Source organism: Monodon monoceros, unplaced genomic scaffold (genome assembly GCF_005190385.1).
Source record: "Monodon monoceros isolate NGI ecotype Baffin Bay Population unplaced genomic scaffold, NGI_Narwhal_1 Super_Scaffold_2, whole genome shotgun sequence".
NCBI lineage: Eukaryota > Metazoa > Chordata > Mammalia > Artiodactyla > Monodontidae > Monodon > Monodon monoceros.
In genome coordinates, this window is record NW_021703776.1 from 29655202 (window position 1) to 29682672 (window position 27471).

Below are 27471 nucleotides of genomic sequence, written 5' to 3' on the forward strand. Positions count from 1 at the left end.
TCTAGGTTCCACATATATGCGTTAATACACGATATTTGTTTTTCTCTTTCTGACTTACTTCACTCTGTATGACAGTCTCTAGATCCAACCACAACTCTACAAATGACCCAATTTCGTTCCTGTTTATAGCTGAGTAATATTCCATTGTATATGTGTACCACGTCTTCTTTATCCATTTGTCTATCAGTGGGCATTTAGGTTGCTTCTATGACCTGGCTATTGTAAATAGTGCTGCACTGAACATTGGGGTGCATGTGTCTTTTTGAATTATGGTTTTCTCTGGGTATATGCCCAGTAGTGGGATTGCAGGGTCATACGGTAATTCTATTTTTAGTTTTTTGAGGAACCTCCATACTATTCTCCATAGTGGCTGTATCAATTTACATTCCCACCAATAGTGCAAGAGGGTTCTCTTTTCTCAACACCCTCTCCAGCATTTGTTGTTTGTAGATTTTCTGATGATGACCATTCTGACTGGTGTGAGGTGATACCTCATTGTAGTTTTGATTTGCACTTCTCTAATAATTAGTGATGGTGAGCAGCTTTTCATGTGCTTCCTGGCCATCTGTATGTCTTCTTTGGAGAAATGTCTATTTAGGTTTTCTGCCCATTTTTTTGATTGGGTTGTTCGGTTTTTTTAATATTGAGCTGCATGAGCTGTTTATATATTTTGGAGATTAATCCTTTGTCCGTTGATTTGTTTGCACATATTTTCTCCCATTCTGAGGGTTGTCTTTTCACCTTGTTTGTAGTTTGCTTTGCAAAAGCTTTGAAGTTTCATTAGGTACCATTTGTTTATTTTTGTTTTTATTTCCATTACTCTAGAAGGTGAATCAAAAAAGATCTTGCTGTGATTTATATCATAGAGTGTTCTGCCATGTTTTCCTCTAAGCGTTTTATAGTGTCCGGTCTTACATTTAGGTCTCTAATCTATTTTGAGTTTATTTTTGTGTATGGTATTAGGGAGTGTTCTAATTTCATTCTTTTACATATAGCTGTCCAGTTTTCCCAGCACCACTTATTGAAGAGGCTGTCTTTTCTCCATTGTATATCCTTGCCTCCTTTGTCATAGATTAGTTGACCCTAGGTGTGTGGGCTTTCTATCCTGTTCCATTGATCTATATTTCTCTTTTTGTGTCAGTACCATATTGTCTTGATTACTGTAGCTTTGTAGTATAGTCTGAAGTCAGGGATTCTGATTCCTCCAGCTCTGTTTTTTTCCCTCAAGACTGCTTTGGCTATTGGGGTCTTTTGTATCTCCATACAAATTTTAAGATTTTTTGTTCTAGTTCTGTAAAAAATGCCATTGGTAATATGATAGGGATAGCATTGAATCTGTAGATTGCTTTGGGTAGTATAGTCATTTTCACAATATTGATTCTTCCAATCCAAGAATATGGTATATCTCTCCATCTGTTTGTATCATCTTTAATTTCTTTCATCAGTGTCTTATAGTTTTCTGCATACAGGTCTTTTGTCTCCCTAGGTAGGTTTATTCCTAGGTATTTTACTCTTTTTGTTGCAACGGTAAATGGGAGTGTTTCCTTAAGTTCTCTTTCAGATTTTTCATCATTAATGTATAGGAATGCAAGAGATTTCTGTGCATTAATTTTGTATCCTGAAACTTTACCAAATTTATTGATTAGCTCTAGTAGTTTTCTGGTGGCATCTTTAGGATTCTCTATGTATAGTATCATGTCATCTGCAAACAGTGACAGTTTTACTTCTTCTTTTCCGATTTGGATTCCTTTTATTTCTTTTTCTTCTGATTGCCGTGGCTAGGACTTCCAAACTGTGTTGAATAATAGTGGCGAGAGTGGACATCCTTGTCTTGTTCCTGATCTTAGAGGAAATGCTTTCAGTTTTTCACCATTGAGAATGATGTTGGCTGTGGGTTTGTCTTATATGGCCTTCATTATGTTGAGGTAAGTTCCCTCTATGCCCACTTTCTGGAGAGTTTTTATCATAAATGGGTGTTGAATTTTGTCAGAAGCTTTTTCTGCATCTTTTGAGATGATCATATGGTTTTTCTTCTTCAATTTGTTAATATGGTGTATCACATTGATTGATTTGCGTATATTGAAGAATCCTTGCATCCCTGGGATAAATCCCAGTTGATCATGGTGTATCATCCTTTTAATGTGTTGTTGGATTCTGTTTGCTAGTATTTTGTTGAGGAATTTTACATCTATATTCATCAGTGATATTGGTCTGTAATTTTCTTTTTTTGTAGTATCTTTGCCTGGTTTTGGTATCAGGGTTGATGGTGGGCTCATAGAATGAGTTTGGGAGTTTTCCTTCGTCTGTAGTTTTTTGGAAGAGTTTGAGAAGGATGGGTGTTAGCTCTTCTCTAAATGTTTGATAGAATTCACCTGTGAAGCAATCTGGTCCTGGACTTTTGTTTGTTGGAAGATTTTTAATCACAGTTTCAATTTCATTACTTGTGATTGGTCATATTTTCTGTTTCTTCCTGGTTCAGTCTTGGTAGGTTATACCTTTCTAAGAATCTGTCCATTTCTTCCAGGTTGACCATTTTATTGGCATAGAGTTGCTTGTAGTAGTCTCTTAGGATGCTTTGTATTTGTCTGGTGTCTGTTGTAACTTCTCCTTTTTCATTTCTAATTTTATTGATTTGAGTCCTCTCCCTCTTTTTCTTGATGAGTCTGGCTAATGGTTTATAAAGTTTGTTTATCTTATCAAAGAACCAGCTTTTAGTTTTATTGATCTTTGCTGTTGTTTTCTCTGTTTCTATTTCATTTATTTCTGCTCTGATCGGTTTCATTTGTTCTTCTTTCTCTAGTTCCTTTAGGTGTAAGATTAGATTGTTTATTTGAGACTTTTCTTGTTTCTTGAGGTAGGCTTGTATTGCTCTAAACTTCCCTCTTAGAACTGCTTTTGCTGCATCCCGTAGGTTTTGGATCATTGTGTTTTCGTTGTAATTTGTCTCTAGGTATGTTTTTTTTTAAATTAATTTATTTATATTTATTTTTGGCTGTGTTGGGTCTTCGTTTCTGTGCAAGGGCTTTCTCCAGTTGCAGCGAGCGGGGGCCACTCTTCATCGCAGTGCGTGGGCCTCTCACTGTCATGGCCTCTCCCGTTGCGGAGCACAGGGTCCAGATGCGCTGGCTCAGTAGTTGTGGCTCATGGGCTTAGTTGCTTCACGGCACGTGGGATCTTCCCAGACCAGGGCTCGAACCCGTGTCCCCTGCATTGGCAGGCAGATCCTCAACCACTGTGCCAACAGGGAAGCCCTCTAGGTATATTTTGATTTCTTCAGTGATCTCTTGGTGATTTAGTAATGTACTGTTTAGCCTCCATGTGTTTGTGTTTTTTTTACGTTTTTTTCCCTGTAATTGATTTCTAATCTCATAGCATGGTGGTCAGAAAAGATGCTTGATATGATTTCAGTTTTCTTAAATTTACTGAGGCTTGATTTGTGACCCAAGACGTGATCTATACTGCAGAATGTTCTGTGTGCTCTTGAGAAGAAAGTGTAATCTGCTCTTTTTGGATGGAATGTCCTATAAATATCAATTAAATCTATTTGGTCTATTGTGTCATTTAAAGCTTGTGTCTCCTTATTAATTTTCTGTTTGGATGATCTCTCCATTGGTGTAAGTGAGGTGTTAGAGTCCCCCACTATTATTATTTTACTGTCGGTTTCCTCTTTTATAGTTGTTAGTAGTTGCTTTATGTATTTAGATGCTCCTATGTTGGGTGCGTATATAGTTATAATTGTTATATCTTCTTCTTGGATTGATCCCTTTATCATTATGTAGTGTCTTTCCTTGTCTCTTGTAACATTCTTTATTTTAAGGTCTTTTATGTGATATGAGTATTGCTTCTCCAGCTTTCTTTTGACTTCCATTTTCATGGAATATCTTTTTCCATCCCCTCACTTTCAGTCTGTAGTGTCCCTAGGTCTGAAGTGGGTCCCTTGTAGACAGCATATATATGGGTCTTGTTTTTGTATCCATTCAGTGAACCTGTGTCTTTTGGTGGAGCATTTAATCCATTCACATTTAAGGTAGTTATCAGTATGTATGTTCCTATTACCATTTTCTTAATTGTTATGGGTTTGTTTTTGTAGGTCCTTTTCTTCTCTTGTGTTTCCCACTTAGAGAAGTTCCTTTAGCATTTGTTGTAGAGCTGGTGTGGTGGTGCTGAGTTCTCTTAGCTTTTGCTTGTCTATAAAGCTTTTGATTTCTCCGTTGAATCTGAATGAGATCCTTTCCAGGTAGAGTAATCCTGGTTGTAGGTTCTTCTCTTTCATCACTTTAAATATATCATAGCACTCCCTTCTGGCTTGTAGAGTTTCTGTTGAGAAATCAGCTGTTAACTCCTATGGGAGTTCCCTTGTATGTTATTTGTCATTTTTCCCTTGTTGCTTTCAATAATTTTTCTTTGTCTTTAATTTTTGCCAATATGATTACTATGTGTCTCAGCATGTTTTTCCTTGGGTTTATCCTGCCTGGGACTCTCTGCACTTCCTGGACTTGGGTGGCTCTTTCCCATGTTAGGGAAGTTTTCGACTATAATCTCTTCAAATATTTTCTCTGGTCCTTTCTCTCTCTCTTCTCTTTCTGGGACCCCTGTAATGCGAATGTTGTTGCGTTTAATGTTGTCCCAGAGGTCTCTTAGGCTGTCTTCATTTCTTTTCATTCTTTTTCTTTATTCTATTCCATGGCAGTGAATTCCACCATTCTGTCTTCCAGGTCACTTATCCGTTCTTTTGCCTCAGTTATTCTGCTATTGATTCCTTCTAGTGTATTTTTCATTTCAGTTATTGTATTGTTCATCTCTGTTTGTTTGTTCTTTAATTCTTCTAGGCCTTTGTTAAACATTTCTTGCATCTGCTCGATTTTTCCCTCCATTCTTTTTCCAAGGTCCTGGATCATCTTCACTATCATTATTCTGAATTCTTTTTCTGGAAGGTTGCCTATCTCTGCTTCATTTAGTTGTTTTTCTGGGGTTTTATGTTATTCCTTCCTGTGGTACAGAGTCCTCTGCCTTTTCATCTTGTCTATCTTTCTGTGAATGTGGTTTTCCTTCCACAGGCTGCAGAATTGTAGGTCTTCTTGCTTCTGCTGTCTCCCCTCTCCATTTGGGGGGTTTCTGATATGAAATATATGAAAAGAAATAAACCTTCTTTCTAATGAACATATACCTGAATACTGTGCTCATTATCATCCATAGTCACTCTTTTACATTACATTTGGGGTGGATTGTATCATATCTCCTTGTTGATTATTAACGGTAGGTATTATATTAATGGCAGAGGATCATTACCCCCACACCTTGGTAAAGACTGATAGTGATAATAATATATTATAAGGAATCCTGTAAATTTGGTGTGAAGTAGTGGAAAGAATTCTCTCTTACAATTTGGATACTTATGTTCTTTTAAAAAATATCACTCTTATGAATGACTATATACTTTTCTGAACCCCTTTTAGTTTAGGTTTTTTTTTTTTTTTTTGGCTGTTTTGGGTCTTTGTTGCTGTGCGCAGGGTTTCTCTGTGGCGAGCGGGGGCTATTCTTTGTTGCGGTGCGTGGGCTTCTCATTGCGGTGGCTTCTCGTTACAGAGCACGGGCTCTAGGCACGTGGGCTTCAGTAGTTGTGTCATGCAGGGTCAGTAGTTGTGGCTCGCAGGCTCTAGAACTCAGGCTCAGTAGTTGTGGCTCACTGGCTTAGTTGTTCCACAGCGTATGGGATCTTCCCAAACCAGGGCTCGAACCTGTGTCCCCTGCATTGGCAGGTAGATTCTTAACCACTGTGCCACCAGGGGAGTGCCCCCCACTTTAGTTTTGAAATGTGATGATTCTGTATGCTTTTATGTACTTTACTTATCTTAAGCTATAATTCCATGTAAAGGGATATAACAATATAGATAAGAAAATCTGGTTTTTGTGAAATGAATTTTTTTCTGAAGCATGTTTGATAAATGGTTAAGATTACATAAGCTTGTTGTAAAGAGATGGGAATACATTTCTTTCCTACTCGATTGCTCTGTGTATATGGGACTATATCTGTGTATATTACTAATGCAGGGCCTAAGTATTAAAGGTGAATTTTCATTCTTTAAATAGTTTCTTTCCAGTAAAGAGTGTACATATTTAATACAGTAAGTTATTTTGGCCTGCAAGAAAATTCTTTTTTTATTATTGAAGTGTAGTTGATTTACAATATTGTGTTAGTTTCAGGTGTGCAGCACAGTGACTCAGATATATATATATTTAGATATATATATGTGTATATGTATCTATATATAGATATATACGTATTACTTTTCAGATTGTTTTCCCTTATAGGTATTACAAAATATTGAGTATAGTTCCCTGTGCTATACAGTAGGTCCTTGTTGATTATCTATTTTATATATAGTAGTGTGTATATGTTAATCCCAAACTCCTGATTTATCCCTCTGCCCACCCCCTGTTCCTCTTTGGTAACCGTGAGTTTGTTTTCTATGTCTGTGAGTCTCTTTCTGTTTTGTAAATAAGTTCATTTGTATGATTTTTTAAAAATTTCATATATAAACAATATCATATGATATTTATCTTTCTGTGTCTGGCTTACTTCACTTAGTATGATAATCTCTAGGTCCATCTGTGTTGCTACAAATGGCATTATTTCATTCTTTTTTATGGCTGAGTATATTCCATTGTATATACATACTACAACTTCTTTATCCATCCATCGATGGACATTTTGGTTTGCTTCCATGTCTTGACTGTTGTAAATAGTCAAGTAAATAGTGCTGCTATGAACATTGGAGTGCATGTATCTTTTTGAATTATAGTTTTCTGAGGATATATGCACAGGAATGGGATTGCAGGATCATATGGTAGCTCTATTTTTAGCTTTTTAAGGAAAAGTAATTTTATTTTTGACTTTATTGTCACATTTTTTGCTTTTAACTATTTGTTGTTACAATTATATTACAAACTTATGAGCTGTGGAAGGAATTAATATGGGTGTAATGAAGATTGTTTTAAACGTAGTTTTGGTAACCATCTCACCTTTCTTGGTATGTTTCCAAAGGGAAAAAGGTAGTTCCTGCTTTAAGTTTGATGGTTTTAGTCACATTTTTTCTTATTTCTAAGCTAACAAAAATTTCCTTTGGACATTGAAGGTGGGAAAGAAAATCTTTTAAGAGAGAGACATTTCAAAAACCACACTTAATTAAAAGACCCTTTCATGTAAATTTTTGGCTTTTTAATTCTTATGTAAAAGCTGTTACTTAGACTTGATTTGGTATTTTTAGACATTCATCAAATTGTCATTTCATTATTTTAAAATCAGTCCTTTTTGGGAAATAGATGACTAATATTGTCATCATTATCAGGAAATAGCTCAGCATCTGTGTGATGTTTTTTGGATGTATTGAAATTCTTTTTACAGGTTTGGTTTTTATAGCATGTCTTAGTTACTGTGTTATGGAGGAAAAGCTTCTCACTCTTCTGGCATAATGGAACTAGCCACATGACTCTAGAGAAGTAGATGTTGAGTGGGAAGACCTGGCTAGCTAGAAGTAAAACATGGACTCTAAGGAACGAATTTGCCTTCTGAAGTTTTGATTTGTGTTGACAGGAGGAGAGTAGGCTATAAATGATAAAGCAATGCTGGGAAACATTATTTTTCTTCATTATTAACCTTGTTATAATAGAAATTATTTAAAAAGCTTTCTCACCCTTAAAATATCTTCATGCTTAGAAATAACAGAAATTGTGTCTAATGATATGCTTTGGGATATTTGCACCTTTGTTTTAGTTTTCAGCCAGATACTGAGTTACAAGTAATATAGTGCTCTGAGGTTCACCATTTTAGATTTTCATCATGCCGATAGTGTCTTCTAGAGGAGACGATGCACTAATAACATGATAGAAAGGCATGTTTTATTGACTACTGATTGATCTGTACATGGCTCTTGATGCTACAGAGATATATGTGTTACTCTCCATGGCTTTTCCTTCCTGTTACATTTACAAAGAAGAAAATTTCTTAGGTAATTTTGTATTATTCCTGGAGGACAGTAGTGGCTAAAATCTTACCAGGCTGTTACAGGTGGAAATTGAGTTCTATCCTAGCTCGTTTTGATGAAATAAGCGCTCTATTATTTTTTATCTTTAAATGTAGTTTTCAGTTCATTTCACCTATGTGCTTACTATCTTAGATGCCATGCTTTTTTGAAGTGGTAGATTACTCCTACCTCGGGTGTGATTGCAGAGTTACATTTCCCATTCCGTTCTATCTGTTAAAGATTAGAGAGAAACGTTCAGAAGTTTCCTTCTTTTTAGGTCAAAGGTGGAGGTGGAGACTGCATGGTTTTTGTTTATTCATTTTAGGAACACTTAGCGTTTCATTCTTTTACTGAATAAGAACGTTATACTTATTTATTCTTATTAGAAGTTTGCTGAAGATTGGCAGCACTCTTCTAGTGTATTGTCAATGAAAAGGGCATAGGACAGAAAAATGAATTCTCAGTATTGCTAATGTTCTAAATTACAGTGTAGTAAATAAATACGTTTGACTGTTTTTTCCATTTCCCTATACATAATAACTGGCAGTGAGAGAGTTTTTAATGTTTTGACAAAAATTTGTAAAGGGCACAGAATAATTGTAATTCTTTCCATTGATTATTGGGATCACTTTGCATGGTTTCAGCTTACACAGTCATTTTTATGTGCAAAGGGAGGACTGCCTGTATTTTAGACATTACTCAGTTCTAATATAGTAAATGTTGATAGATATAACTCATATAAACAAATCTCTTTATATTTGCCTTTATACTTGTCTCCTATATTTTTTGTCCTGATTAAATAAGCATTGCCAATAAGCCTAAACCCTAAGGAACAATTTATACTCCTTTATCTCCCTCATAGTTTACATTTCTAATGATTTAACAACTCTCATCGTTATCCCCTTCTCTTCATACCCTATTGATTGTCTTTACTTAGGCACTCACATATCACCCTTCATAGGCTATGACTGTAAAGGGATGGTATGGTTATAAAGGGATAGCATGAGGGAAATGCTAGGGGCAACAGAACTGTTCAGGATCCGGATTTTGGTGGTAGTTACAGGAAGGGTATACATGTTAAAAATCATAAACTTTCTTTTTGTCTTGCTGTGACATTGGCCTTTAAATGTTTCTTTGCCACGCCTTCAAAATAGATCTTACAAATAAATCAACAAGTACTTACAGAGTACATCGTTCAAGGCATTGTCCTATGTGCTGAGGAAGATATAAACACACAGAAGCTATGTTTCTGCCCTGAAGGAACTTATATTCTAATAAAATAGAGTTAGACCACACAAGTAACAGCAGTAAGATAAATTGTACTCATCTCTTAAAGGAAATACCAACAAAATGCTAGTTTGTGCTAGGAATCTGTAGGAGGATAATTCTTCATTGAAGAGATGGCATTTAAGCTGAGTCTTGGAAAATGCACTGGTACTTGGCAGTCAAAAATAGAGACAAAGGACGTTCTGAAGAGAAGGAAAAATATAGTGCACTTTACAGAGTTGTAAGTTTTCCTATTATAGCTCATAAAAACTTGGGATCTACACCTCATGAATACTCACAACCTGTTTTATTCCATTTTGTGCTCGAAACTCTTAGAAACATTTTGGTCTGACGCTGCAGTCTCTTACAAGTAGTATTATGGCTTTCAACTTAATAATTTCATTCATCTTTTCTATTCTGATTTTACTGGTTCTGTGGACAGTGAACTATTTCTAACGCTTAATGTAGTCAACAGATAGTAAATATATAAGTGAAAAGTCTGATATTTCTGTAAAATTTTCTATTGACAGAGTGAATTTGAGTAAATGGAGTTTTCAGAATATATAATCTTATAAAGTATTTCTGTAATACTTCTCTAAATTGCTTTCCTCTAGTTTTTCCTATTTAGGTGAATGAATCAAGTCTACTTAAAAGCAATCGTAATCTCTTTTTTTCCATAGGTTTTCTGTGAAGACCCTGATTGATCGGTCCTGCTTTGAGACAATTGATGATTCTTCTCCTGAATTTAACAATTTTGCCGCTATTTTGGAACAGATTCTAAGTCACCGGCTGAAAGGTAATAGCGCTAATGTATTATTTATTCTGCCAACAGCTCTCATATTAACAAGGTTGAAATTTTAGAAACCATACAGTCTGGTGTGTGTAGCAGCCAAGCAGCATCTTGAGAAACATAAAACTGATTTTAGAAGGTCTAATCTTTTGGCTGTGTCCCTGTAAAGAATCTCTGTTCTTGGATTTATACCCATTTCCAGGATGCATTAAAAATATTGAATATATTAATTGCCACATACAAGAAGCAGGATCACTTTCTATATGTAATTAAAATAAAAGTTTAAATTAAAAGGTAGCCCATCTTCAAAGATTACTAGTTGGTATTTTAATTAGTTTACAGAGAAGCATCCAGGCATTAAGTTTGTTTGCTTAATCTTCTCTTCATTAAACTCAGAATCTTTGAAAATTTTTTAGCTGTAAGTAGGTTAAAAAAGTGCTATGTAAAAGAGATGCTGGACTTTTAAAAAAATAAATCAGTAAATGTATTAATGTCAGAAATGTAAATCTCTTAAAATTTAAAAGGGAAGATGGGAGTTGTGTTCTCTCAGAATTATAAAATATTTTTAAATTAAAAATATACATCTGTAAAATATAGCTGATAACATCAAGAAATATTATGTAGTATAAATTTTAGTAATAATAAATAATAACTTTATCACAATTCCATTATCTAGTTTTCCTAAAGGAGACTTGATCTTAGATGTTTTCACTTAAGTTTTTATTATCTTTACAATCTTAATAGTATAGTAGTTTCAAATAAGTAACCTGTGTGGTAATATAGTTTATGAGAATCTCAAATTTAATCTGAAGGTTAATCTGTTTTGTGCTTTTTGATGCTGAAAGCATCAGTTGAGCAGTCCTGTGGGCTTATAACAAATGGTTGGATTTAATAAATGGGGAAACAAAATCTGAATTCATTCAGCCCTTCGCAATTTAAAATGAGATCCATAAAAATCACTGGTGCTTTTCTGTTAAAAGTTTGTTGTTCTGTATTTTTAAAGGGTTATTTATTTTTCTTATTTTGCTGTTCTGTATTTTCTAAAATTTCTGTCATTAGTGTGTTACCTTTTATGAGAAAATAAGTTTTTATGAACGCAGAGCGTCTGAAAGTATTTTGAAATATTGTCATGGTTACTATATTGTGTGGTGATTGTATTTTAAAATTTTATACATAATTTTATAAATAATACTTTAAAACACATCAAGTACAGCAGAGCTTGATGTACCCTAATGTTCCAAGGCTTTTATCATAAGACCTCAATTCTCTTGATTTGGTGTACCATTTAGCATTTAATTCGCTCACAAAATACGTAAACAACTGTAACAGAAAACAATTAGACCATGTTGATATAGCCGTACTGAGTTACGGGGTTGACCAACTACCGCATAAGTGGACCCCTCCTGCACGCCTGTGTGCCATCTTCTGAGTCATGCCTCAGCAAAATACAGATCATAGGCCTTTAGACTTACTTCATCACCATGAATGTTATTTCTGAGAAGCCAGTGAACTACTGTGTTGAGAATAGAATCTCTAGTTGATTTATGGATAAGATTTCCACGAGTGTGACAGTAAGACAGTAAGAAAGATGATCCAATGAGGTTTGTGTGAATTTTTTAAGCTAGGTAAGATTAATAATTCAAAACATGCTTTTTAAAAAAAGTACCTGTTGGGACTTCCTTGGTGGTGCAGTGGTTAATACTCCACACTTCCACTGCAGGGGGCACGGGTTCGATCCTTGGTGGGGGAACTAAGATCCCACATTTTAGAAATAAATTAAAAAATTTAAAATAAAAAAAAAGTTCCTATAGGCCAACTATGGTGGTCACTGTTATTACTATAGATATGAATTATGAAATGATCTGTAACTCTCAAGATGAAGTAGTTTATTAAAGATTCAAGTGTCTAGAAACTTCATATAATATTGCCCATTTTTTGGTATTCTAATATGTAATAAATTGCTTTTACTTTTGGAGAAGTTATATAATTATTTGGGAGGATTTTTTGTTTGGGTTTTTTGGTTTTTTAAATATTTATTTTGGCTGCGCCGGGTCTTAGTTGCGGCAGGCGGGATCTTCTTTGCGGCATGTTTAGTTGTGGCATGCAGACTCTTAGTTGCGGCATGCGAACTCTTATTTGCGGCATGCATGTGGGATCTAGTTCCCCGAGCAGGGATTGAACCCAGGCCCCCTACATGGGGAGCATGGAGTCTTACCCACTGGACCACCAGGGAAGTCCTGAGAAGTTATATAATTATTTCAATAGTACAGTGTGTTCACTTAAAATTTAGTTATTTTTTATTATTTTTTTGCGGTACGCGGGCCTCTCACTGTTGTGGCCTCTCCCGTTGTGGAGCACAGGCTCCAGATGCGCAGGCTCAGCGGCCATGGCTCATGAGCCCAGCCGCTTCGCAGCACGTGGGACCTTCCCGGACTGGGCACGAACCCGTGTCCACTGCATCGGCAGGTGGACTCTCAACCACTGCGCTACCAGGGAAGCCCAAAATTTAGTTATTATAACAACTCATTTTTTCAATGTTTTTCTTGATAGAAGTACAAATTTTAAATGTATAACTTCATGGGTTTATAAGATTTACTTTTCTCTAGCTACTTTTTATTTTTGAAATAAAAGGGTGTTTAATTTATCAATTTTTTTCAGAGAAAACCAAAATTCATCCCCAGACACAATGTAGTCTGTGCTGACACAGGTAACAGGGAGAGCTTCATTCATTTTAACAGCCCCATTATTGAAAAAAAAGAAGGCTTTTAAAATCACATATATTAATCTTGTTTGCAGTAATTCCTTAATAAGATGATGATCTTACTTTTCTGGACTATATTTGAGAACCAAGAATTAATACACCACCAAATGTAAAATAGATAGCTAGTGGGAAGCTGCTGCATAGCACAGGGAGATCAGCTCGGTGCTTTGTGACCACCTAGAGGGGTGGCATAGGGAGGGCGGGAGGGAGATGCAAGAGGGAAGAGATATATGTTTATGTATAGCTGATTCACTTTGTTATACAGCAGAAACTAACACACCATTGTAAAGCAGTTATACTCCAATAAGGATGTTAAAAATAATAATAATAACTATTTCCTTTAAAAAAGGAAAAGAAAGAATTAATCACAGAATATAAAATTCAAAGAGGCCTTAGTTCATGTCTTCAGTTCAGTCATTTTTGGACTTTTACTTTAAAGCATAATCCTTCTCTCCAGCCCACTCCCACCTCCCCTAATAAAAGACACTGCTGATGCTAGACATGTAAGTGGAAGGTCTGGTTGAAGCTGAGTAGGGAAATCGGGCATTTTGTCAGCTCGGCAGCTGTCACACCCCAGTTCCACAGCACCGCTTCAGGCAGCGCTGTGAATCACAGCTTAAAAATCACTACTCCAGTTTCCTTCCTACTGAAGCCATCCACTCAATGATATTTCCAACCTGTGGACATACAGTCTTTGTTTTAATACTTCTGATATTGGGGAACTTAGGACAGTAAAGTAGGACCATCAATTTTGGGGCAGTTTAGATTGTTAGAAAATTCTTATGTATAAGAAGCCAACTTATCTGACTGTGCTTTTCTGCCTCTTTTTAAAATTGTGAGCCTCATAAATATTAAAAGATTGCTATTCTATAATCCTTTCTCCTTAGTTACCCTTTTTCTTTCTTCCAGGTAAAGTATCTCTAGTTATTTCGATCTTCTGGAACCACTATAGTCTTAGTTACTCTTCTGGTTTATCACTGGTTTACTGAGATCTTAAAATGTGGTACTCAAAGCTGAGTAAAGTGCTTCAGATAGGCTAACTTCTGTAATTTGAGATTACAGTGACTTTTTGATTCCCCCATCACACTTTCGTTCACATTGAAATTAAGACCAAGTAAAATCCCAAGGCTTTTAAAAAATTGCTTGTTTTTTGTTTTAGATTCTCTAAATTAGTTGCCTGAGATCAAGTTTGAAAGTAATAAATGAAGTATTATTTTCTTCATCATTCACTTTAGAGATAGATGAGGTGGCTATAAAATTGAAATTCTACTTCTGGGAAGATAAAGTGAACATACTTTCCCCTATTTCTCCCACTTACTATAACCCAAAACCCTGGACCTATAAAACACAAGACTCTGAAAGGTAGGGAGAAGAAGTCTAGGGACTTCAGGACCTTAAGAATGGCATGGTGGTGGGTTTCTTGGATTTTCTGGTTGCTTTATATCTGACACTGAGTACTGGATAAGCCAGTAGCTTGCAGACATCAACAAGCGCATGTACACACACACAAACACGCAGTCTGACAAGGACCTGCTCTTTCTAGCGAAAGGACCAGGAATAGAACAGCCTGGCAAGACAGAACACTTTTAGACAGTATCTGCTCTAGTTTAGTCAAATACCACAGAAAAAAGTGTGGCACTACCCCTAGCCAGGCCTGAAGAGGCTGAATGGAGAACCTAGAAGTCCACCCTCATGAGATTGTAACAGGGTACCTCAACACCACCACAGTGTGGTATCAAGAAAGACCAAGCAGAGAGCTGGCACTTCTTCCCTTTTCAGTGGTTGTGAGCCTTCTCTTCCCACCTACCCCCACAGTGTGTCAGTGGAGAGCCTGGACTTTCATCCCCACCCAGCAGTAATGAGGTTGTGTCAGAAGAGGTGTATTGGAGAGTTATATCTTTGACCATCACCCAGCAGGTGACAAGGCTACCCTCAGTGCATTGTCAGTCAGCCTGTACTCCCACCTCCACCCAGCGGTAATGAGGACCCCTCCTTCAAGTGTCACTGAAGGCCAACGGGGAAACTTGGACTTCTCCCTCCTCTTGCCAGTAATGAAATGTGGTGCCCTCCACCCTCCGACCTTCCCCTGATGGAGCAGTGTCATAGAAAGCCAGTTAAAACAGAAGGTTTAGGGACTTCCCTGATGATGCAGTGGTTAAGAATCCGCCTGCCAATGCAGGGCACACGGGTTCAATCCGTGCTCCAGGAGGATCCCACACGCTGCGGAGCAACTAAGCTCGTGTGCCACAAGTACTGAGCCTGCGCTCTAGGGCCTGTGAGCCACAACTCCTGAGCCTGCTTGCCCCAACTACTGAAGCCCACGCACATAGAGCCCATGCTCCGCAACAAGAGAAGCCACTGCAATGAGAAGCCTGCGCACCACAACAAAGAGTGGCCCCCGCTCTCCACAACTAGAGAAAGCCTGCATGAAGCAATGAAGACCCAACGCAGCCAAAAATAAATAAATTAATTATTTAAAACAAACAAATAAATAGAAGGTTTAAATAAGATCATAGTCTCATAACATAGTATGAACATATCCAGCTTTCATTTGAAGATCACTTTTCATACCAAGAACCAGGAAGATCACAAGTTGCGTAACAAAAGACAATAGATGTCAACACTGAAATGATAAAAGGTGGTAGAATTACTGACAAAGATCACAAATCAGTCATGATAAAAATGCTTCACTGAGCAATTCCAAAGACGCTTGAAACAAGTGAAAAAGTAGAAAACCTCAGCAAAGAAATAGAAGGTAAAAAGAAGAAGCAAATGGAACTTTTGATATGGAAAAGTACAAAACTAAATTAAAAAGCTCAGTGGATAGGTTCAACAGGAAAATGGAGGGGAAAGAAGAAAGAATCAGTGAACTGGAAGACAAAACAATAGAAATTTCCTAATCAAATAACAGAGACTCAAAATAATCTAAAATTAGAAATAAGAGACAGAAAAAAAAAAAAAGAAAGAAAGCCTCAGGGATCTGTGGGACCGTAACAAAAGATCTAAAATTCCTGTCGTCAGAGTCCTCAAAGGAGAGGTGAAAGAGGAAAAGACTGAAAATGTACTCAAAGAAATAATGGCTGAAATTTTCTCAAATTTGGCAAGAGAGGTAAACATACAGATTCAAGAATCTAAGTGGATCACCGAGTAAATCCAAAGAAATACATGCCACAGCACATTATAATTAAACTTTTTAGAAATAAAGACAGAGAAAATGTTGAAAAGTAGCCAGAGGGAAATGATACCTTGTCTATAAGGGAAAAACGATTTGAATGATAGCAGATTTCTCATTAGAAACCATGGAAGCATTTCTGTCAACTGCTGAAAGTAAAATGTCCACACAGAATCCTATATCCAGCAGAATTAACCTTCAGTAATGAAGGGAATATCTAGACATTCTCAGATGATGGAAAACTAAGGGAATTTATCGCCAACAGACTTACTCTAAAACTGTGGCTAAAGAACCCTCTTTGAGCAGGAGTGAGTCATAAAAGAAGGAACTTTTAAAAGGAAGGAAGAACATGGTAAACAAGAATGTGGGTAAATACAACAGGCTTCCCATTTTATTTTGTAGTTTTCTGTTTGTTTCCTCTGGTTTTGGTTCCTCTGTTTCCTTTTTCCTATTTTCCTGTGAGTTACTTGAAAATTTTTTAGAATTCCATTTTTATTCATCTCTAGTCTTTTTGAGTGTATTTCTTTGTGTATACTTTTTAGTGGTTGCTCTAGGTATTACATTATATATACATAACTTGTCACAGTCCGTTAGTGTCATCATTTTCCAGACTGAAATTTAAAAACCTTACCTTTCTTCATAGACATTACTCTCCCCCGTTTATAATTGTTTTAGATATTTCCCCTACATACATTTAGAATTAGTGTTATAATTTTTGTTTCCACCATCAAATTTAATTTAGAGAACTCAAGAGGAAAAGGCAAGTCTGTTGTTTCAGGTTGCTGCTTTGTCCAGCACACAGTCTGGGATAGACAAGGCAAAGGGACTTAACTGCTGTGTCATTTCTTGAGTTCCAAGGTCTCTAGACAATCTTCCTTTTATTCTCCACCTTCAGAATCTTCTTACGTTTTCTTTTGCATATAATATCCAGGGTTTTTGGTTGTATTTAACCGGAGGAGAGTACATCTACTTTATCTTTTCCAGAACCAGCAGTCTCCTTTAATTTCGTAGTGTGAAGAATTGCATCAATAGTTTTTCTAATGTTAATTCATGCATATATACTTGGGAATAATCTAACTTGAACCTCATGTATTGTTTTAGTATACTTTATTTAGGATTTAGTTTTGATTCTGAGTTTATGAGCAAAATTTGTCATTTTTCTGTTTGGTACTTGTTTTGGTTTTTGTTATCAAGATTATATCACCTCATTAAACAAATGAAGGTGTTTTATCTTTTATTATTCTTCGGAAGAATTTTGCATGAGCTTGGAATCGTCTGTTAGGGAGAATTTGCCAATAAAAACTGGGTCAAGCAGGGCGGGGTGGTGTGCATGCACAAGTGCACTTTAACAGCTAATTTGCCTTCTTTAATGCTTATAGGTCTGTTTAGGTTGTTGATTTCTCTATTCTATGTTCTGTTCTACAGTTGTCAATTTCTTCTATATCCTCTTAATTATTTACTCTCTAGTGAGTTGCCATTTTTCATTTCAGTGTGATACACTTAAAGTAGATGAATTCAACTGTGAATGGTTCAAAAAAGTCAAAGCTCACTGAAGAGATCTAAAGATAAGTCACATATTCATCCTTATGGCATTGTTAAAAGCTAAGATTCTGCTTTTTAGAAAAAACCCACTCCCTACCCTCATTGTTTGCCAGCTGTCCCCCTCCTCTGAAGGATATGGTATACAGTTGTTCTATCAATATCCATGGAGGATTGGTTCCAGGACCCCCTGTATACCAAAATCCGCAGATGCGCAAGTCCCTTATATAAAGTGGTGTAGCATTTGCATATAACCTACGCACATCCTCCCATAGAGTTTGAATCATCTCTAGATTACTTGTAATACTTAATACAATGTAAATGCTATGTAGATAATTGCCAGCACCTGGCAAATTCAAGTTTTGCTTTTTGGAACTGTCTGGAATTTAAAAAATTTTTTCTTCCATTCATGGTTGGTTGAATCCATGGATGCAGAGGGCCATCTGCATTTAATTCAGTCTGCTGTTAAAGAATGAAACAAAAGCTCCATTAGTGAATACCTGGTATTATTTTCTACACAGATGTCCCGTTTTGCGTCCCTAATATTGATTATTAGTTATTTTTCTCTTTTTTCATGAGCACTATTGCCAGAGATTTGTTCATTTTATTAGTCTTTCAAATAATTAATTTTTGGCTTTGTTGATTTCCTTCTCTCCAAATACTGCTTTGGCTACATTTACAAGTTTGGATATGTATTATGTTTACTAATATTCATTTTTAAGTAATTTCTACTTTTCATGATTATTTCTTCTTTGGCTTAGTGTTATTTGGAAGTTTAGTTTTAATGTTTCTGAAAATAGGAGCTTTTAGCTTTTCATTTTTACTTCTATGTTAATTGAATTATGGTCAGAGAATTTGTTCTGTATGGCAGATTTTTTTGAACTTTGTAAGATTTGCTTAATGGCCTCGTTTATGATTAGTGTTAATAAATGTTCCATATTGAGAAGAATGTGTATTCTCTAACTGTTGATTATGTTTTTCAAATGCTAGTCACATTTTTGTCAGTTTGATCTGTTAATAACTTAGAAATTTTAAACTATTCTATTATTCTGATGGATTTATCAGGTTATTCTGGTAGATATGTCTCTTTTTGCTGTCTGTATTTTGAGTCTATTTGATGCATTCAGTTTTAGGGTTTTTGTAAATCCCTTATTTTCTGTTTATTTTTCATTTTTGGCCTCTTAAGTATTTCTGTGGGGTTTTTCGTATGCTTGCTATGTTTAAAAGTGTATCTATTATATTTAATCCAGCATTTCTAATTTCCTTTTGTTTTGTGTTGGGAGGAAAGATTTTCCTATAATTACATGTTTCCCACTTGAAAGACAAATTCTTGCTACTGCTAAAGAGAGTTCTAAAACTTTCTCTTCTTTTCTTTGAAAATTATCATTGCCCTTTGTTGTTGATTTGAGTGAACAGTTAAACTTAATGGTCAAAGTGTATAATGTTGAGGTAAAACAAGTCTGGCACCAATAGTAAGTATTCATTATTTCCTTTTAGATAGTTTCTATTGTCATGTAATTAAAAAAATTTTTTAATTAAAAAATACTCAGGTGTATATATCTGTATATTATATATCACAATGCTGTAGTAATATATAATCACTACATTATATTCATATTTAGGTAATACAGTATATAATGTATTATATATTTTTTTAAGTTTAGATCCTTTTTCCTATTTCCCTTTTTATACATAAATTCACCCATTTCCATCCTCTAGCCCTGGCTTTTAAATACTTTTTTGTTCCTGTAGATATAAGGTTTTTTTCTACTTGACATTGAGGTCTATTTCTGGTTATTACCCACTGAAACTATTACTTGAGTAACCATTTCAATTTCCACTTCAGTGGCGCTCTTCTGTTTCCTCTTTATTCCCTTCTAGCCAGTTCCTAATAAGCTTTTCCTATAGGTGGATTTTCTCCTTCCTCTTCTATGTATTACTGCGTTCTAAACTCTCCATTTCAATTTTCTTAGCTCTGGAAATTTTCCTAAGAAAACTTGCCTGATTTTTCTGCTGTATCCTTTTTCAGACAGCATGGGTTCTGTTTATCTTATGTCTTTTAGTATGCTGTACACTTTACCATACTATAGCCTTCAAAAAGTTAACTCAACTTATGATCCTAGAGAAGGTGGAGTAAGTCCACTACTACCCTAACTCTCTGTCTTAGCATGCTTGGGCTGACAGGACAAAATGCCACAGACTGGGTGGCTTAAACAACATAAATTTATTTCTCACAGTTCTGGAGCTTGGCAAGTCCAAGACCAAGGTGCTGGCTGATTGAGATTCTGGTGAGAGCTCTTTTCCTGGCTTGTAGATGGTTGCCTTCTTGCTGTGTCCTCAGACGGCAGAGAGAAAGAGAATGAGAGTGCTTTGTGGTGTCCCTTCTTATAAGGACACTAATCCTACAGGATCAGGACCCTACCCTTATGACCTCATTTAACATTAATTACCTCCTTATAGGCCCTATCTCCAAATATAGTCACATTAGGTGTTAGGGTTTCAACATAAGACTTTGGGGGGAATCAGTTCAGCCCACAGCACTCTTCTACCGATTGCAGTTAAAAACTCTGGACAGAATGCAAGAAGCAACTACTTATATACTTTGGAAAGTAAACAATAGCAGCCAGGTTGGGGAGAGAGATCAAAATCTGAAGAAGAACCATCATAGGAATGAGTGTCCTTTGTATTTTTTTCCCTCCTATATCCTCAGCCTTAACCTGAGGGGCTCTTTGTCTTTAATTGTGCTATGGATGCAGACAACAGCAAAGACTCCAACAGTAACCTTCTCTTTCTGGCCAGAGTATCTGGAAAAGGTCCCTCTGTGAGCCAGAGAGTATTGAGGCTTCCCATTTTTTCTCTTTTTTCTTGCTGCTTTCCCCCAAGAGCAGCTTGAGTTGCCCAGGATTGTGCCATAGTGTGAGAGGTTAAAACTCTAAAACTTTTAATTTACATTAATGTTGCAGGAAAAGGAAGGATCTGGGGGCTGGAGTCTATCAGGGAAGAGAGCCCTGGAAAGGGGAATGCCCTAATTCTGTATGTAATGACCAGCATAAGTTCTGGCCTCACACCCAAGAATGTGAGGACTGAGCTAGGATACAAACCACCACCCAAATCCCAGAGCGGCATATATATCGGTAAGGCCCAAAGAAGCATAGCTAAGGCTTTACAAACTGAACTTAAATTGTAACCACTGCCCACATAAAGCAAGAAAGAACTTGGCTATCTGAATCTAACTGGGTCGATTGCCTACCAAAAAAACCCAAAACAAAACAAAAATCGACATATTTTAGGGATTTTAATAGGATTTAGAGTCTCAAGATAATATTTAAAACATCCAGTATAAAACTTAAAGTTACTTCATATATAAAGAACCAGGAAAATATGACCAATTGTCAGAGGAAAAGACAATCAAAGATGCCAATCCAGAGATAAGTTATCAGGCAAAGATGTTAAATCAACCATTAAAACCATGCTCCATGATGTAAGGTAAATATTCTTGAAATGAATAGAAAGATAGAAGTTCTGAATTGAGAAATAAAAACCTCATAAAGGACCACGTGGAAATTTCAGAACATAAAAGCAAAATATCTGAAATAAAACATTTACTATGTGGGGTTCTATAGCAGAGTGGAGATAATAGAGCTGTGTATGAATTTGAAAATAGATCAATAGAAATTATCCAAACTGAAGAACCAGAGCCTCAGGGACCTGTTGGACAATAGCAGAAGATATAATGTTGGCATCATTGGAATCCCAGAAGGAGAGGGGCAAGAGATTGGTGCAGAAAATACGTTAAAAAAAAAAATAAAGCTATAAGTTCCTGGATCTGGGAAAGGAATAAACTTATTGGTCCAAGAAGCTTAGCAAACTTCTGAAAAGGTAAACTCAAAGTTAAGCACTCCGAGATACATCATAACTAAACTTCTGAAAATAAAAGATAAAAAATCTCGAAAGCAGACAGAGAAATATAGTACATTATGTACAGGGAGGAACAATTCAAATGACTATAGGTTTTTCATCAGGAAACGCAGAAGAGAGTGGAAGAACATCTTAAAATTCTGAAAGCAAAGAACTGCCAACTCAGAATTCTGTATGCAGTGAAAACATACCTCAGAGATGAAGGCAAAATAAAGAAATACTCAGATGAAGGAAAAGTAAGAATTGTTACTAGTAGACCTGGTCTAAAAGAAGTGCTAACTAAAGTTCTTCAGACTAAAAGGAGATGATACCAAGGAAACTTAGAACTTTGTGAATGAAGAAAGAGCAACAGAAATGGTAAATATCTGAGAAAATATAGCAGATTTTTTTCCTTCAAGATTTTTAAAATATAACTGTTGAAAGCAAAAATTACAACATTTCTTGAGAGGTTTCAGTGTTTGCATATATAATGTAAATGACATTTAAAACAAAGAGGGGAAAGTAAAGGGACCTATGTGGTCATATATTTTACTTGAAATGGTAAAATATTAACTCTAAGTAGACTGTTAAAGGTTAGTTTTTTTTTTAATTGGAGTATAGTTGATTTACAATGTTGTGTTAGTTTCAGGTGTACAGCAAAGTGAATGTTATATGTATACATATATCCGTTCTTTTCCCATATAGGTTATTACAGAATATTGAGTCGAGTGCTATACAGTAGGTCCTTATTATCTATTTTATATATAGAAGTGTCTTTATGTTAATCCCTATCTCCTAATTTATCACTTCCCCTGACACTTCCCCTTTTGTACCATAAGTTTGATTTCAAGATCTGTGAGTCTGTTTCTGTTTTGTGAATAAGCTCACTTGTATTTTTTATTAGATTCCACATATAAGTGATATCATATGATATTTGTCTTTTTCTGTCTGATTTACTTCACGTAGTATGATAATCTCTAGGTCCATCCATGTTGCTGCAAATGGCGTTATTTTGTTCTTTTTTATGCCTGAGTAATATTCCATTGTATATATGTACTATATCTTCTGTATCCGTTTCTCTGTCAGTGGACATTTAGGTTACTTCCATGTCTTGACTATTGTAAATAGGGCTGCAGTGAACACTGGGGTGCATGTTATCTTTTCGAATTACAGTTTTCTCTGGGTATATGCCCAGGAGTGGGATTGCTGGATCATATGGTAGTTCTATTTTTAGTTTTTTAAGGAACCCCCATACTGTTCTCCATAGTGATTGTACCAACTTACATTCCCACCAACAGTGTAGAGGGTTCTCTTTTCTCCACACTCTCTCCAGCATTTATTGTTTGTAGATTTTTTGATGATGGTCATTCTGACTGGTGTGAGGTGATACCTCATTGTAGTTTTTTTTTTAAGGTATTTAAAATTTTTTATTTATTTATTATTTTTGGCTACATCAGGTCTTCGTTGCTGTGCGCGGGCTTTCTCTAGTTGCGGTGAGCAGGGGCTACTCTTCGTTGCGGTGCATGGGCTTCTCATTGTGGTGGCTTCTCTTGTTGTAGAGTATGGGCTCTAGGTGCCCTGGCTTCAGGAGTTGTGTCTTCTGGGCTCTAGAGCACAGGCTCAGTAGTTGTGGCGCATGGGCTTAGTTTCTCCACGGCATGTGGGATCTTCCCGGACCAGGGCTCGAACCTGTGTCCCCTGCATTGGCAGGCGGATTCTTAATCACTGCGCCACCAGGGAAGCCCCTTATTGTAGTTTTGATTTGCATTTCTCTGATAATTAGTGATGTTGAGCATCTTTTCACGTGCTTTTTGGCCATCTGTATGTCTTCTTTGGAGAAATGTCTATTTAGATCTTCCCTATTTTTTGATTGTTTGTTTTTATATTGAGCTGCATGAATATATTTTGTATATTTTGGAGATTAATCCCTTGTAGGTCGCTTTATTTGCAAATATTTTCTCCCATTTTGTGGGTTGTCTTTTCATTTTGTTTATGGTTTCCTTTGCTGTGCAAAAGTTCTTAAGTTTAATTAGGTCACATTTGTTTTTTAGGTTTTTTTTTTTTATTATAAAAGTCAGTTTATTTTCCCTTTCTGTGTTTTGTATTTTCCCTTTTTGTCAGTAATGAGCAATTAACTGATTGGGAATCTGCTTGATTAAATAAATTAGCAAGTTCATAAACACACCACATTTAAGAGTATAGAGCAAGAGGTTGAAAAATATTCCGTAACCCAATGCAAATTAGGCAGTCCTCAAAATTGAACATTTTTCGCCTGTTAATTTCCATAATTTAAAATATATATACAGTATGACCTTAAAATATTGATAATTAGTATAAAATTCACAGCTTTGAAGACATATATTCTACAAACTTCTAAAGAATAGATACCTAGATATGCCTCAGGCCTTAGTAATCCATTAATGTGATTCAGTGTCACATACTTAACGCTTACAGGGCCAAAAGGTCTTTCTTCTTTCTCTAATTCTAGTCTTCAGCTGAGGTAACGCAAGGAACCCGGTTGTGACACAGATCAATCCTCTGAAAATAGGGCTAAGCCAATTACCTTCCTAGTGGATCCTAAAGTTCCCAGAGAACAAATCTGGGGTTGAGTACTTTGGTTGTAAGTTACACACTGGAATGTTCACAGTTGAGGTACATTATGGTCCTTGAAAGGAAGACTAAAGACTTCCAGGAGTCAAAGGGAATTCTGAATGAAGACGGAGGCGAGCAAGTTGGCAATCATTTGAAGGTATTTCTGCTTCTGGAGCTGAATGACTTTAGATCAGATACAGAGTGAGAGCCAATCAGCACGTAGTGTGATTTTTTCCCCACCGTGGTTAACAAAGGGATTCTCTGTCCAAGGCATGCTTACACTGGACCTGGCTGGAGTGCTTTATCGGATTTGATGCATCAGAGATGAGCCACTCTCTGCAAACTCGTGACCAAGCAAAATGCAACGATCCTTTCTATTCGTGGAGCATGTCGTTGGTACAAACCATGCATGAATGCCTCGTGGTCACTTGGCTTTCCAGGCTGGAGAACTAGGGTCCGAGTCCAATACAGCATTTACGGTTAAAAGGATAAACTTTCACAGGCCACCAAAGACACTGGCAGATTCATAGGCCATTCAGTACATTCATGAAACAACAGCAATAAAAATCATTAATTATTCCTGTAGTGTAGAAAAACAGCCCAGCCTTCACTTTGGTCAGCATCTACGGTGGCTGACACTGTTGAAAGAGGCTTGACAGTCTGAGGTTATGTTGGAGCTCTTAAGACAACCCCAAAATAAGGTGAATGAAAAGGAATAGTCCTGATGTGTCTCCTATTTTTCTTGTTCTTTTGTGGGCACTGGTCACTCACTCAATATGCGAGCTTGTCGTCCTTGCATAAGATAGCATATTTCCCTCACTATTAATGGTGAAATAAATAGAACTGTGCAAATTGTCATAAGAATGAAAAAGTAGAAAACCCACATCCATCCTGGGTTGTCCTGGATCAAAGACACTAAATACTGGCTCACCGCAGCTCCAGTGCTCCCAGTTCCATCAGCTATTCTGTGATGATCGCCAAAGCCTCACTGCTCCCTTGGATCAGCTCTTGATGACCCAGGTCCTCAGAAATAGCAGAGCTAATCATATTAGAAGGTCCACCAATAAAAAATCCTGTGACAGCCGTCAGAAGTGCATTGATAGACTTATTGTTTGGAGAATAACTACATCCAACGAGGGACCCGACTGCCAGAAGCAGACTGAGAGCTAACACCGGGGCTCTCTTCTGTAGCACATAAGAGATGAAGCCTTGCAGAGTTCCACCTATAATTCCTCCAACATTGTATCAAATGGACAGCTTGTCGGCTTCAGCCTCCTTTCATCCAAAGTTATTACTCAGATAAAAGGGCAACCAGAAGAAGAAGGAGTAATTCACTAACTTCAAGTAGGCACAGGCCAGTGAATATGCTATAACTCCGGGAAGGCAACAAGCTTGGTAAAAGCTTATCGCCTTGACTTGGGTAACAGACTTGCCTTCTTGGATTGAATAATTAGCATCAGCTTCATCTTCATTTTCAGCACCATTAATTAATGGCCTGTGCAAATCTTCTTCAAAATCTTCTGCCTCAATACCTGGGAGACCAATTTCTTTGGGTGACACCAGGAGTCTAAAGAAGATGATGATCCCACCAGCAAACTGCACAGCCGCTGTCACCACAAAGCCATACTGATAACCATACTGCAGAACAGAAGAAGCTAGACACGGTCCCAAAATATTGCCCACGGAGGCACAGGCACTCCAGAGACCAAAAACAACTCCTCGTCCAGCTTTTCCAAACCATTTGCCCATAACAGTAACCACACAGGGCCAACCAGTGGACTGCAGCAGGCCGTTCACGATCCACAGGCTGCAGTACAGCCCCTTGTTGTAGCAATGCAGCCATTCTGTGAGAGTACCAGAGACAAACACCACTAATGCAGAGGAGCACATGCCAAAAGACAGAACCCATCACAAATTAAGCTGATCCCCGACGATACTGCTGATGAAAAGGCCCACAGCGTAGGAGAGGAAAACGGTGTCGAGTGTTCCGAGGAAAAGAATGGCTTCCTCTGCACTGGGAAACAAAAGGTTGCTGCTCCAGATCTCTACAGGCAGTTCAGTTGACTTGTTAAAAGCACTTGGGGTCCACTGCTTAGAGATACTGACTTTGACATTGCTAAGTGTTTTTCTTGATGCATGGAGCAACGAGTAACTGAAGAAGGTGAGCAGGAACATGAGCACATGATGATGGCTGAACCGGGAGAGCAAAGTTCCTCTTTGAAAAATATTTGGCCAGGCCATGTTCCTCCTGACCTTCCTTCTCACCTTGACCTTAAAGTCTGGATAATGAATGGTTTACATCGTTTCTTCTTTCCGAGTCCTGCAGTAGTCGTCGTGCTCCAGCCGGCTGCTCTGCTCACTCCACTGCGCCTGCAACCCTGCCACTCACATTTGTTTGTTTTTGTTTTTATTTTCATTACTCTAGGAGGTAGATCCAAAAAGATATTGCTGTGATCTATGTCAAAGTGTGTTCCGACTGATTTCCTCTAAGACTTTTATAGTATCTGGCCTTACATTTAGGTCTTTGATCCATTTTGAGTTTATTTTTGTGTATGGTGTTAGGGAGTGTTCTAATTTCATTCTTTTACATGTAGCTCTCTAGTTTTCCCAGCACCACTTATTGAAGAGACTGTCTTTTCTCCATTATAAAGTCTTGCCTCCTTTATCAAAGATAAGGTGACCATACGTGTGTGGATTTATCTTTGGACTTCCAGCATTGTACATTGATCTATATTTCTGTTTTTTGTGCCAGTACCTTACTGTGTTGATTACTGTAGGTTTGTAGTATAGTCTGAAGTTAGCTGATTCCACCAGCTCCGTTTTTCTTTCTCAAGATTGCTTTGGCTATTCAGGGTCTTTTGTGTTTCCATACAAACTGTAAAATTTTTAGTTCTAGTTCTGTGAACAATACCATTGGTAATCTGATACAGATTACATTGCATCTGTAGATTACTTAGGGTAGTATAGTCATTTTCACAATATTCTTCAAATCCAAGAACATGATATATCTCTCCATCTGTTTGTGTCATCTTTGATTTCTTTCATCAGCATCTTACAGTTTTCTGAATACAAGTTTTTTGCCTCCTTAGGTAGGTTTATTACTAGGTTTTTTTATTCTTCTTGATGCAGTGGTATACGATATTTTTTTTTCTCTTTCTGACTTCAGATGCATTGGTAAATGGGATTGTTTCCTTAATTTCTCTTTTTGATCTTTCATTGTTAGTATATAGGAATGCAGGAGATTTATGTGTATTAATTTTGTATCCTGCAACTTTACCACATTCATTGAGGAGCTCTAGTAGTGTTCTGGTAGCATCTTTAGGATTTTCTATTTATAGTATCATGTCATCTGCAGATACTGACAGTTTTATTTCTTCTTTCCCAGTGTGGATTCCTTTTATTTCTTTTTCTTTTCTGATTGCTGTGGCTA

The 27471-nt window shown here is 36.8% G+C and overlaps 1 protein-coding gene and 1 pseudogene across 2 annotated transcripts in view; one reads left to right on the forward strand and one right to left on the reverse strand.

Annotated features, from left to right (window-relative positions):
* Positions 1–27471, forward strand: part of RUNDC3B (RUN domain containing 3B) — a 152954-nt gene that overhangs the window by 13564 nt on the left and 111919 nt on the right. For both annotated transcript variants that reach the window (XM_029234476.1, XM_029234477.1), the window contains exon 2: positions 9971–10086. In XM_029234476.1, coding sequence (XP_029090309.1) covers positions 9971–10086 — 116 coding nt within the window. The remainder of the gene's footprint in view (positions 1–9970; positions 10087–27471) is intronic.
* Positions 24805–26282, reverse strand: LOC114902095 (annotated as a pseudogene).